The sequence below is a fragment of the Salmo salar genome, chromosome 06 (genome assembly GCF_965601325.2).
Source record: "Salmo salar chromosome 06, fSalSal1, whole genome shotgun sequence".
Lineage (NCBI taxonomy): Eukaryota > Metazoa > Chordata > Actinopteri > Salmoniformes > Salmonidae > Salmo > Salmo salar.
The window spans coordinates 29,659,400-29,672,418 of record NC_138296.1 but is presented as its reverse complement, the minus strand read 5'-3'; the positions used below and the strand labels follow the sequence as shown (position 1 = coordinate 29,672,418).

Genomic DNA, 13,019 nt, shown 5'->3' with positions numbered 1-13,019 from the left:
TAATTTAAACCCCTAAACCTAACCTTAAATCATTTCAACCCCTATGCTTAACCATAAATAATTTCGTCCCCTATGCCTAACCGTAAATAATTTAGACCCCTATGCCTAAGCTTAAATAATTTAGACCCCTATGCCTAACCTTAAATAATTTAGACCCCTATGCCTAACCTTAAATAATTTAGATGCCTATGTGACACATCCTGATCTGTTTCAACTGTCTTTGTGATTGTCTCCACCCCCTTCCAGGTGTCGCCCATCTTCCCCATTATCCCCTGTGTATTTATACCTGTGTTCTCTGTTTGTCGGTTGCCAGTTCTTCTTGTTTGTCAAGTCAACCAGTGTTTTTTGGCTCAGCTCCTGCTTTTCCCAGTCTCTCTTTTTCTCGCCCTCCTGGTTTTGACCCTTGCCTGTCCTGACTCTGAGCCCCCCTACCTGACCACTCTACCTGAGCCTGCCTGCCGTCCTGTACCTTTGCCCCACCTCTGGTTTACTGACCCCTGCCTGCCTTGACCTGTCTACTGCCTGCCCCTGTTGGATTATTAAACCATTGTTAATTCGACGTTGTCTGCATCTGGGTCTTACCTTCATTCCTGATACTATGCCTAACCTTAAATAATTTAGACCGCTATGCCTAACCTTAAGTTTTCATTCTGCTGGTTGAATATGCACTTCCTTTATGTTCGGTTATTTATCTCCTTTATTGCCTTTTACTTTGTTTTTTTATCGCTTTCATTTTTTTACTGTGAAGTGTGCTGCGATTTTAAATGCAAAGTTTGATTTAATGCAATTTGATTTTAGGGTCAAATCCCTTTAAATTCCTGACTGTTGAATTGGACATGGAATTCCTCCATAAGAGTCGAGTCCAATTTGTGAATTGATTAGACTGTAGATAGAAGTGACCTTATTTCCTCAGAAGGAAACCCTGAAAGGCTTAGTTTTGTATATTTACATTATCTATAAAGTCATCAATGTCTTATTTTATTTTCCAATGTCTGATGAAGCCAACTCTCAACGCACATCATTATGTCTTCATCGGCATTGTGATCGGTTGTGCCCTAACTTTGTTCTACCATGGGCTGTCACCATGCCATACAAAGGTACAGTCAGAGACATCAAAAGATCTCTCTCCAGTTCAACCCAGGTCAAAAGACAAAGACACCATACTACTGGTCTGGGTGTGGATGAATTTTGAGTCGCCAATGAACACACGTAAGACATCTGGACTGGGGAAACTCTTCAACGTGACGTTGAACTACTGTTGGAATGCTGACATTAAAGTGCGCAAGAGATTAGTCTTCAGTAACAGTGAGATTGAGGAAGACCTACCCATTCAGAAGAAGGTTACAAACTGCTGGATTGTAACCAACTGGAACGAGAACCACTATAGGGTCAAATATTACCAACTCCTGAGCAAGTTCATCACTTTCAACACATATGGAGCCCACTTTAATAACAAGCAAATTAGTCATGAGGAATACACAAGCACAGTGGCCAGCTGTAAGTTCTACTTGTCATTTCACAATACGAGAGAACACCCAGACTATATGACTGAGAAACTGTTCAATGCCATGAAGTTGGGCTCTGTGCCAGTTGCCCTAGGACCGCCCAGGCAGGTTTATGAGAAGTTCATCCCAGGGGATGCCTTTGTCCATGTGGATGATTTCTCCAAACTGGAGAAGTTGGCTCAGTATCTACAGAGCATGAGTGAGGATGAATACTCTAAGTTGTTCAGGTGGAGGAAGTTCTTCAAAGTTAATTGATGTGTCTTTCCTATTAATCATGCCTGTAGAGCGTGCCAAATTGTCCATCAGAAACAGCAATACCAGGTCACAACCAATCTGATCCAAATGGTACTGGGGTTAGGTGCATGAATTGTTTCCGCAAATGAGCAGATATCTGCCTGATCCACTTTAGGCTACGGCCTGTGAAGCCTACGCTAAATTGGAATTAATCATTTGTAACAGACGTATGTAAATAGTGGTGGAAACCCTTCATTCTGCAGTAGACTAGAGCTTATTTTGCTTGGACATTGTAATATGACATCATGTCTATGATAAACATATCTAGAGCCAAGAAACTCAATATTAGGTCAAAGGTGATTGCCTACAAATGTTAGGCTATTCTGCCCTACAAAGGCAAAGTGCAGTAACTACAAATTTGTCAAATATATTTGATCTGTTGTAATGGCCAGGTATATTATCTGATTAATGTGATATTTAGTTTCCTGACACAAGAACAAGCAAGTCGATCAGAATATATCATGAAGTACCCGAAATTGCTCTCTGTCTAGACAGAAAAAGAAGTCAGATTTTCCAGTTACTTTTTTACATAGCTACTGCATTGCCTTTGTAGGGCAGTATTGTGGATTTGCTTTGTATTGAAATAACATTATTGTGTATACCTTTTTATTTTATGTATGTAACTTTCTTTATTTAATATGTGTTTGAAAGCATTCTGTTGTGGAAATAAGTTGAGAATGTGTTGGGAGCAGGTTTGGGTAGGTTACTTTCTAAATGCAATCCGTTACAGTTGCTAATTACCTGTCCAAAATTGTAATCAGTGACATAACATTTGGATTACCCAAACTAAGTAACGTAATCTGATTACTTTCAGTTACTTTGGGATTACTTTCCCTTTAAGCAGCATTAGACCACAATTTATATTACCAATTGAACTGCAGGATAAATCAATTTTAGAGTTTACATAGATGGCCATTAATGGATGTTGCAGGTGCGTCGGCCGTGTCCGATGGGGATCAGGGGTTGTCAGTGAACCGGGTCTTCCTGCCTCGGTCTCCCAGATCCAGCGCTTGGGTCTGTGCCCGGACGCTGTCGTTTTAACCGCAAATCTTTTTGCTCCATGAACTGTGGCCTCTCGCTCTGGCGAAGGGCAGTGGGGGAAAGGAGGGCAACCTCCCCCCATCTGATGATTAGAAGAGCGGAAGCAGGCTATCTACACTCTGTATTAAGGGCCCCCTACGGGCTTGAGCCCCATGGATTCAGACCCTGTAAGCCCGTGCATTAATCAGGCCCTGGGTCCGCACTGTGCAGCCATTGCAAGAGACATTTTTCCCTGGCTGTCCACTGATTGCTTAAACAATGATTGATAGGCAGTTTAAACTTCTTCAATTCAACCATTATTGGGTTAAAATACACATACAGTACCAGTAAAAACTTTGGACACACCTACTCATTGCAAGATTGTTCTTTATTTTTATTATTTTCTATATTTTCTCAGATTTCAGCCCAAATAAATGCTTCACAGAGTTCAAGTAACAGACACATCTCAACATCAGCTGTTCAGAGGAGATTGCAATTGCAATTCGAATTGCAAAGATACCACTACTAAAGGACACCAATAAGAAGAAGAGATTTGTTGGGCCAAAAAACACAAGCATTGGACATTAGACCGGTGGAAATCTGTCCATTGGTCTGAGTTCAAATTTGAGATTTTTGGTTCCAAACGCTGTGTCTTTGTGAGATGCAGAGTAGGTGAACGGATTATCTCCGCATGTGTGGTTCCCACCATGAAGCATGGAAGAGGAGGTGTAATTGTGTGGGGGTGCTTTGCTGGTGACACTGTCGGGGATTTATTTAGAATTCAAGGCACACTTAACCAGCATGGCTACCACAGCATTCTGCAGCGATACGCCATCCCATCTGGTTAGCGCTTAGTGGGACAATCATTTGTTTTTCAATAGGACAATGACCCAACACACCTTCAGGCTGTGTAAGGGCTATTTGACCAAGAAGGAGAGTGATGGAGTGCTGCATCAGATGACCTGGCCTCCACAATCACCCGACCTCAACCCAATTGAGATGGTTGGGATGAGTTGGACCGCAGAGTGAAGAAAAAGCAGCCAACAAGTGTTCAACATATGTGGGAACTCCTTCAAGACTGTTGGAAAAGCATTCCAGGTGAAGCTGGTTGAGAGAATACCAAGAGTGTGCAAAGCTGTCATCAAGGCAAAGGGTGGCTACTTTGAAGAATCTCAAATCTAAAATATATTTTGATTTGTTTAACACTTTTTTGGTTACTTCATGATTCAATATGTGTTATTTCATAGTTGTGATGTCTTCACTATTATTCTCCAATGTAGAAAATAATAAAAATCAAGAAAAACCCTGCAATGAGTAGGTGTGTCCAATTTTTTGACTGGTACTGTATACATTTGTGAGAAGCCATCCACAACAACCACTATCCATAGTATGCAAAAAGCTAATAGCTAAATAAGAGAGCAACAGTGTGATTCACATCAATGCTCTATGTAGATATCAATAATAAGTGATATCTGTACGCCCGTAGGCTACACCACTGCTGTCATCCTCCAAGCGTTTATTCAAATTGGATCATCTTTGGATGCTGACAACACTCACACCATTGGAAGACATAGCTTGGACTGTAGCCTATAAAAGCCTGTTCCTACTATTTTCTCACGATCGTTCAAACAAATGCATTATCATAGTGGTCTCTGACTTCAGGTCAGATTCAGGCAGAAAAATTTCAACTTATTTAAATGTCATTGAGAATATAGAAAAGTGCAAACATCCTTCTGAATTGAAACGTAATCCAAGAAGTAATCGTCTGGTTTTTAAAAGTAGTCTGTAATCTGCTGGTAAGAGATTACAGTTACCGTTTTTTGTATTCCGTTGGGAAATGGAAAGATTTTCGGTGAACGAATGTAAAGGTGAAAAATGTACAATACTTTATTTTATAAAATCTTTGTGTCCACAAGATGTCGCTACATCCCTGTGTAAATCACTCAACACTTCAGATCACAGCTACTGGTATGCTGATAATCTACCTATTTAAATAACACTGTTTGCTAAATGACTGCTTGATGGTCCTAAAATTATTTAATAAAGCGAATGCTAATAGGGTTGATTGTGTTGTGTGTCCTGTCCTCTCCACCGTATCACCCCGGAACCACATATGACCTGGACAACTTTCTCACAGCCTTCAGTCATCGCATTGACTAATTTACACTACAGGACAACAGGAGGAATTTACAAACGAGAAGTGGGAACATTGACTATTGTATACGGCACTTATTTATGGCATCAGATTCAGTAGTAGTAGTACAACGTTTGGGCCAAACCCTCCCCTCCCTACTTGTACACTGGCAGTAGCATCCTGTGTGAACGCCACATATAAGAGTTTCATACCCTATCTGGAACCTGCTCTGCTCTCTCGGTTACTGCGTTGATTGAAATAACAATCTGGCCTTCCCAGTTTACAGGCCTGTCACTGCTATAACTGTGCAGGCGACAGTATGAACTGTTCTGTTTAGGAGATGGAGCTGGTTGTCACATGGGTTGGGTGTCTTTTAAAACAAGATACTTAAAGTAGTATTTTACTGGGTGACTTTCAGTTTTACTTGAGTCTTTTTTATTAAGGTGTCTTTACTTTTACTCAAGTATGACAATTGAGTACTTTTTCCACCAATGTGGAGGTGGGTGTAAATTGAGTTTGACAGATGTGCGCCTGTTTCATTAGATGGTCATGTTGGGTAACATTTCATTTTATGGGGTCCTTATTAGAGTGTAATTACATGTGAAATTACACTGTAACAAGTTTTGTAGTTAACTGTAACAACAAAGTTACACTGTAATAACAACATGTGACTGGCAGTAATTGCGGTCTGTAATTATAGAGGTGTAACAATGAATGCGTGTTACCATGCTTGTTACAAATGGACAGGTTTCCACTAAATTCACCAACTTAGTGTTTTGTTTCTTCTCAGCTGCATCTGATTCTTAACAACTGTCACAAAGGTTGTGACCCCTCGTGGATGCGCTGGGTGTCCGGGAGATTATGCTAAATAGGCTCCAATTACTTACCCATGAATGTGCAATGTTGAAAAAATATCTCCACGCAATGTTATTGCTAGCACTTGCCACCAAAATAAAGTGTACCAACTGGGTAAACTAACTTGGTCATCCCAGATGAGGAAAAACACATTTCAAATGTCACTGCATTCTGACAACTTGGCCCTCATTTTACAGCTTCTGGAAGTTTCACTTAATTTCTGTACCTTATTGCGAAATAAAGTGAAACTACCAGAAGCTTTAAAATGAGGGCCAGGTTGTCAAGATGGGTTATGTACTGTATAAGTGCACATTAACTACAAGTAACCCTCAAGATACACTTTTACACTTTTAACTAGCTATATCCTGTGTAACAACTAGTAATTACATTGTACTTAGGCAAATATTACATTTTTTTCTTCACCTTTATTTAACTAGGCAGGTCAGTTAAGAACAAATTCTTATTTTCAATGACGGCCTAGGAACGGTGGGTTAACTGCCTTGTTCGGGGGCAGAACAACAGATTTGTACCTTGTCAGCTCGGGGATTTGAACTTGCAACCTTTTACTAGTCTAACACTCTAGGCTACCCTGCTGCCCAAAGCATGTACTATGCTTTGAAATAGTGTATTTTTCCACATCTGGGATGCCACCCATATTAGATCCCAGTCAGTGAGGTTGACCTACGGATCTGTTTTTGTCAGCTCAACCAAGTTAACCCAATTGGTACACTTTATTTTGGGGGCAAGTGCTAGCAACAACACTGTGTGGAGATATCGTTTGAACAGTGCGCATTCAAGGATAAGTAATTAGAGCCTATTGAGCATAGGCTATAATCTCTCAGACACCCAGCGCATCCACGAGGGATCACAACCTTTGTGACAGTTGTAACTGTATGCAGCTGAGAAGAAGCGAAACACTACGTTGGTGAATTTAGTGGAAACCTGCCCATTTGTAACACGCATTCATTGTTACACCTTGGTAATAACATACCTCAATTACTACCAGTTACATGTTATTACACTGTAACTATGAGTTGTTACAGTTAGCAACACTGTTAGTGTAATTAGACATGTAATTACACTGTAACAAGGACCCTTTAAATTGAAGTGTTACCCCATGTTGTTCATATTGTTGGTGTTGCACAACTTCCAGAGGCAGACAGATTGAGTTATGAGCAAAGAAACATTACACAATCAGTCATTACTCAATCACGCAGAGCTTTGGGAGTGTTGGTATGGCAGAGCTGATGATGATGGTGAGGTGTTAGTGGTTTAAAAAAGGCTGCATGAAGATGAGGAAGTTGCCAAAAGAGTGTGACAGTAGCTAGGTTTCCATAGAATTTGAAACAGATTGTCATGCAACTATTCTGAAATCTTCATAAACCAACATGCCATTTTCCAGAGATGAGTTTCCATCCAACAGACTTTTTGTGGATAAAAGGCTGTGCGTGATGACGTAGCGCACATAAAAATAAATTCCCATGTGACGAATGCAAAACACATGCGCTCTAGTGAACAGCTCGCAGATACAGTGTGGATAAGGTACCTACATTATGAGTTTATAATGGTAAAACCAATATTTTATCTGTCAAACGGCAGCTAAGCATCGATCATGTCATTAGAATAATACCCTGGATATCTATTGGAAAGGAGCATCAAGGTCATCACCTTCTACTTTCACCCCCCTGTGAAGTTCATAACTTACTTTATCTGTAGCCTAATAAACTGTATTCTTTTTCAAGTCATAGTGGGAGGACCACACAACATACTGTACCATTGTGTGACTACAAATTTACTTTGAGATGGTTATTATATCAATATTTGCGCACAAAGGCATTTACACTGCCATTTCTCGCAAAATTTGTTTTACAGACACAAAAAGATTCCACCTTGTCAGACGAACAAATTGTCAAATTGTCTGTCAGCATTTATAAAATTGTTGCAGCATTTCATGTTTCCATTAACCCGGTCGTAGGTTATTGGTTTAAATTTACAGAATCTCACACGTAGAGAACTCACATCCTCCCATCAACACCTTCAGAAGTTCAACTTCCTGTAAGTTACTGGCCTCTGTTCTTGTCACATTCGTCGTAAGGAATGGACCAAAACGCAGCGGGAATGTGTATGCTCATCATCTTTAATATTGAAGAAAACCAAAACGTAACACAAAAACAACGATGAAAACCAGTCCTGTGAGGCACATAGCTACACACGGAACAACTACCCACAAATCCCATAGAATAAAACACCCCTCTTAAATAGGACCTTCAATTAGAAGCAACAAGGAGCAGCTGCTTGCAATTGAAGGTCAACCCAATTACATAAACATAGAACTAGACATACTAGATAAACATAGAAGTATACTGACATAGAACATAGCCCAACAAACCCCGAAACACTCTAAACAAACACCCCCTGCCACGCCCTGACCAAACTACAATAACAAACAACCCCTTTTACTGGTCAGGTGTGACAGTTCGGTTGAAGTCCACATAGAAAGTCCCCACACTAGGAAATGTCCTCTGACACTTATTGAGCAGAGAAAAATGAATTCATAAGGAAGATTAATACTATATTTCATATATGGATTTTAGAAAGTAATACAGTCAGAATAAAAAAGGACCAACATTACATGTACAAAGCTTAGTGAAATAATGTACAGGAATTCTCAATTACCCACAATCCTCAAGCAAACTTGCTACAATATTGTTTGTTTTACAGAGCATGCTCATCCATAAAACCAGTCAACATTGCAGTCTGAGCTAGGACTGGGCTGTGCCAACTAGTAACCATGAATTCCAGCCTGGTCTCATAGACTAGACGTATAACATGGTAAAAGTAAATCCGGGAAACTCAAATTAGTATAATATGTTATGTTCCGTATGGTTGTATAAGACAGAAGGTCACTTGAGGCAAAATTGAAAGGAGAGTGTTTGTTCGGAGTGGATTGGTGGGCGTATAACACGAACATCTAGCAAATCAAAGATTGCGTGTTCGAATCACATCAAGGACAACTTTAGCATTTTAGCTAATTATCTACTTTAACCATCAGTCATTGTTCTTCATGAATGTTTGCCACACTTTATGTTCTGACTCATTTTCTGTGTTCTGACACATGATATGTTCTGAGTTCATCTTCTGTCTCACTTTGTAAAACAAAGTCCAGAAACAGACAGAGAGATACAATAGTTGACCCACTCAATCTCTCAGCACACTGTCCTGTGTGGGAGGGTGGATAAAGTCCAAGAGAAAACCATGTTTGTGTGTGTGTGCCTATTGTTTAAACACAGCTGTCTGTGTCAGTTACCGAATACAGTACTTCTAAACTCACAGCTCAATGTGAACAGACACTGGTGTTGTTCTATATACTGTCTGTCATACTATAAGTAACCTATAGCCATACTGCCTGTTATACTATAAGTATAACCCCAAGGCTCGATCCTAGGCCCCACGCTCTTCTAAATTTACATCAACAACATAGCCCAGGCAGTAGGAAGCTCTCTCATCCATTTATATGCAGATGATAGTCTTGTACTCAGCTGGCCCCTCCCCAGATTTTGTGTTAAATGCACTAAGCTTTCTTAGTGTCCAACAAGCTTTCTCTACCCTTACCTTGTTCTGAACACCTCCAAAACAAAGGTAATGTGGTTGGGGACGAGAAATGCCCCTCTTCCCACAGGTGTGATTACTACCTCTGAGGGTTTAGCGCTTGAGGTAGTCACCTCATACAACTATTTGGGAATATGGCTAGACGGTGCACTGTCCTTCTCTCAGCACATATCAAAGCTGCAGGCTAAAGTTAAATCTAGACTTGGTTTCCTCTATCGTAATCACTCCTCTTTCACCCCAGCTGCCAAACTAACCCTGATTCAGATGACCATCCTTCCCATGCTAGATTACAGAGACATAATTTATAGATCGGCAGTTAAGGGTGCTCTCGAACGACTAGATGTTCTTTACCATTCGGCCATCAGATTTGTCACCAATGCTCCTTATAGGACACATCACTGCACTCTATACCCTCTGTAAACTGGTCATCTCTGTATACCTGTCGCAAGACCCACTGGTTGATGCTTATTTATAAAACTCTCTTAAGCCTCACTCCCCCCTATCTGAGATACCTACTGCAGCCCTCATCCTCCACATACAACACCTGTTCTGCCAGTCACATTCTGTTGAAGGTCCCCAAAGCACACACATCCCTGGGTCGCTCCTCTTTTCAGTTCGCTGCATCTAGTGACTGGAACGAGCTGCAACAAACACTCAAACTGGACAATTTTATCTCAATCTCTTCATTCAAAGACTCAATAATGGACACTCTTAGTGACAGTTGTGGCTGCTTTGTGTGATGTATTGTGGTCTCTACCTTCTTGCCCTTTGTGCTGTTGTCTGTGCCCAATAATGTTTGCACCATATTTTGTGCTGCTAACATGCTGTGTTGCTACCATGTTATCATGTTGTGTTGCTACCATGTTGTTATTGTGTTGCTACCATGCTGTGTTGTCATGTTGTGTTGCTGCCTTGCTATGTTGTTGTCTTAAATCTCTCTTTATGTAGTGTTGTGTTGTCTCTTGTTGTGATGTGTGTTTTGTCCTATATTCATATTGTATTTACTTATTTATTTTATTTTTAATCCCAGGCCCCATGTCCCCGCAGGAGGCCAAAAACACTCACAAACTTTTACAGATGCACAATCGAGAGCATCCTGTCGGGCTGTATCACAGCCTGATACGGCAACTTTTCCGCCCATAACCGTAAGGCTCTCCAGAGGGTAGTGAGGTCTGCACAACGCATCACCGGGGGCAAACTACCTGCCCTCCAGGACACCTACACCACCCGATGTCACAGGAAGGCCAAAAAGATCATCAAGGACAACAACCACCCAAGCCACTGCCTGTTCACCCCGCTATCATCGAGAAGGCGAGGTCAGGACAGGTGCATCAAAGCGGGGACTGAGAGACTGAAAAACAGCTTCTATCTCAAGGCCATCAGACTGATAAACAGCCCTCACTAACATTGAGTGGCTGCTGCCAACATACTGACTCAACTCCAGCCATTTTAATCATGGAAAAATGGATGTAATAAATGTATCACTAGCCACTTTAAACAAGGCCACTTCATATAATGTTTACATACCCTACATTACTCATCTCATATGTATATACTGTACTGTATACCATCCACTGCATCTTGCCATCTTGATGTAATGTATCACTAGCCACTTTAAACAATGCCACTTTTATATGTTTACATATCCTACACTACTCATCTCATATGTATATACTGTACTCTATACCATCCACTGCATCTTGCCTATGCCGTTCTACACCATCACTCATTCATATATTTTTTTAATGTACATATTCTTATTCATTCCTTTACACTTGTGTGTAAAAGGTAATTGTGAAATTGTTAGGTTACATTAGTCGTTGGATATTACTGCATTGTCGGAACTAGAAGCACAAGCATTTCGCTACACTCGCATTAACATCTGCTAACCATGTGTATGTGACAAATAAAATTCAATTTTTAACCTATAGCCATACTGCCTGTCCTACTATACGTAACCTATAGCCATACTGCCTGCCATACTATATGTAACCTATAGCCATACTGCCTGTCCTACTATACGTAAACTATAGCCATACTGCGTGTCATACCATATGTAACCTTTAGCCATACTGCCTGTCCTACTATACGTAAACTAAAGCCATACTGCGTGTCATACCATATGTAACCTATAGCCATACTGCATGTCATACTATATGTAACCTATAGCCATACTGCCTGTCCTACTATACGTAAACTATAGCCATACTGCGTGTCATACCATATGTAACCTATAGCCATACTGCGTGTCATACCATATGTAACCTATAGCCATACTGCGTGTCATACCATATGTAACCTATAGCCATACTGCGTGTCATACCATATGTAACCTATAGCCATACTGCGTGTCATACTATATGTAACCTATAGCCATACTGCCTCATACTATCCTTTCAAAATATCCCAGGTTTCCCATCTCATTTTTACATTTTTTATTTAACCTTTATTTAACCAGGTAGGCCAGTTGAGAACAAGTTCTTATTTACAACTGCGGCCCGGCCAAGATAAAGCAAAGCAGTGCGACAAAAACAACAACACAGAGTTACATGGCGAGGTTTGTAAATGTCTAACCAAGATGCCTGGACAAGTGAATACATTATGGCTCCTATAAATGGTGTCTGAGGGAAGTGGTGTTGGCAGATAAAAACAAATGACAGGACTCTAATAGAGGCCTACCACTCCAACCGTTGCAATGACGTTGAAGGCTGAAGGGAAAAGAGAGATGAGGAGGAGGAGGAGGGAGGGGTGAGTGGTTAGATGGAGAGAGTGGGTGAAAGAGACTCAATGCAATTGTTAAAATTCTATAAATAAAAAAATGTAAATCATGATTTCCGAACAGAAAAGTTTGCTCAGCCACAAATAGGACAGGCCTCTTTGCCTTCTCATACAATGAGAAGATTTTGTTGAAAAGTTTGTTTTTAAATACCTCACCAACATCTCTCTACCTCACTATCCATACCCTGACACAGGAAGCAGCAGATTTTACAGCGTTCCTAAAACAGCTGAAAGGAAATGAAACCTATGATGTCACCATCAGGGTATCTATTCAATAGCCAGGTCCCAGATCTGTTTGCGCTGTCTTGCCAACCCCTATGGTCATTGTCACGCTATTGGCACAAACAGATCTGGGACCAGGCTATCTATTCAGGGGCTGGTTAACAGTGGGACCAGGGTCGGTACCCTTTTGCCTACATACTGTATAGCCAACAGTACCACGTTGTTCACACACTAGTGAAAATTCTGAAGCTGGGGTCAACAACATCAGACTGGTGTTAGAGTGCCACTTTCCATTGTGGACAGGCAAGGTGCTCTCATTTTAAGATATTTTCCATCAAGAAAGTCATCAAAACATAATAATCTATGCAGTGCAGTATATCAGCTATATGGCTGTGCTGCTATAATGCTTGACATGATGCAACAGTTCTGTTTATGTTCGCAACGCAACAGTTTATTGGTTGCAGAGCAACAGCTTGTGTTTTAAAAGGGGATGTGGTTATGAGAGGGTGGTTTTCAGGGTTGAGTTAAATATATTCTGCTTTATAAAAGGCTGGCGTAAAGTAAGAGAGCAAGGAAGTCACAGAGCGAGCTGTGAAGAGATG

At 40.7% G+C, this 13,019-nt stretch overlaps 1 protein-coding gene across 1 annotated transcript; it reads left to right on the top strand.

Annotated features, from left to right (window-relative positions):
* Window positions 1-995: 995 nt before the first annotated feature.
* On the top strand, window positions 996-1,760 carry LOC106606822 (4-galactosyl-N-acetylglucosaminide 3-alpha-L-fucosyltransferase 9-like). The gene has a single exon (XM_045721287.2). It carries the CDS (start codon window positions 996-998, stop codon window positions 1,758-1,760), a length of 765 nt encoding a protein of 254 aa, XP_045577243.2.
* The last annotated feature ends 11,259 nt before the right edge of the window (window positions 1,761-13,019 follow it).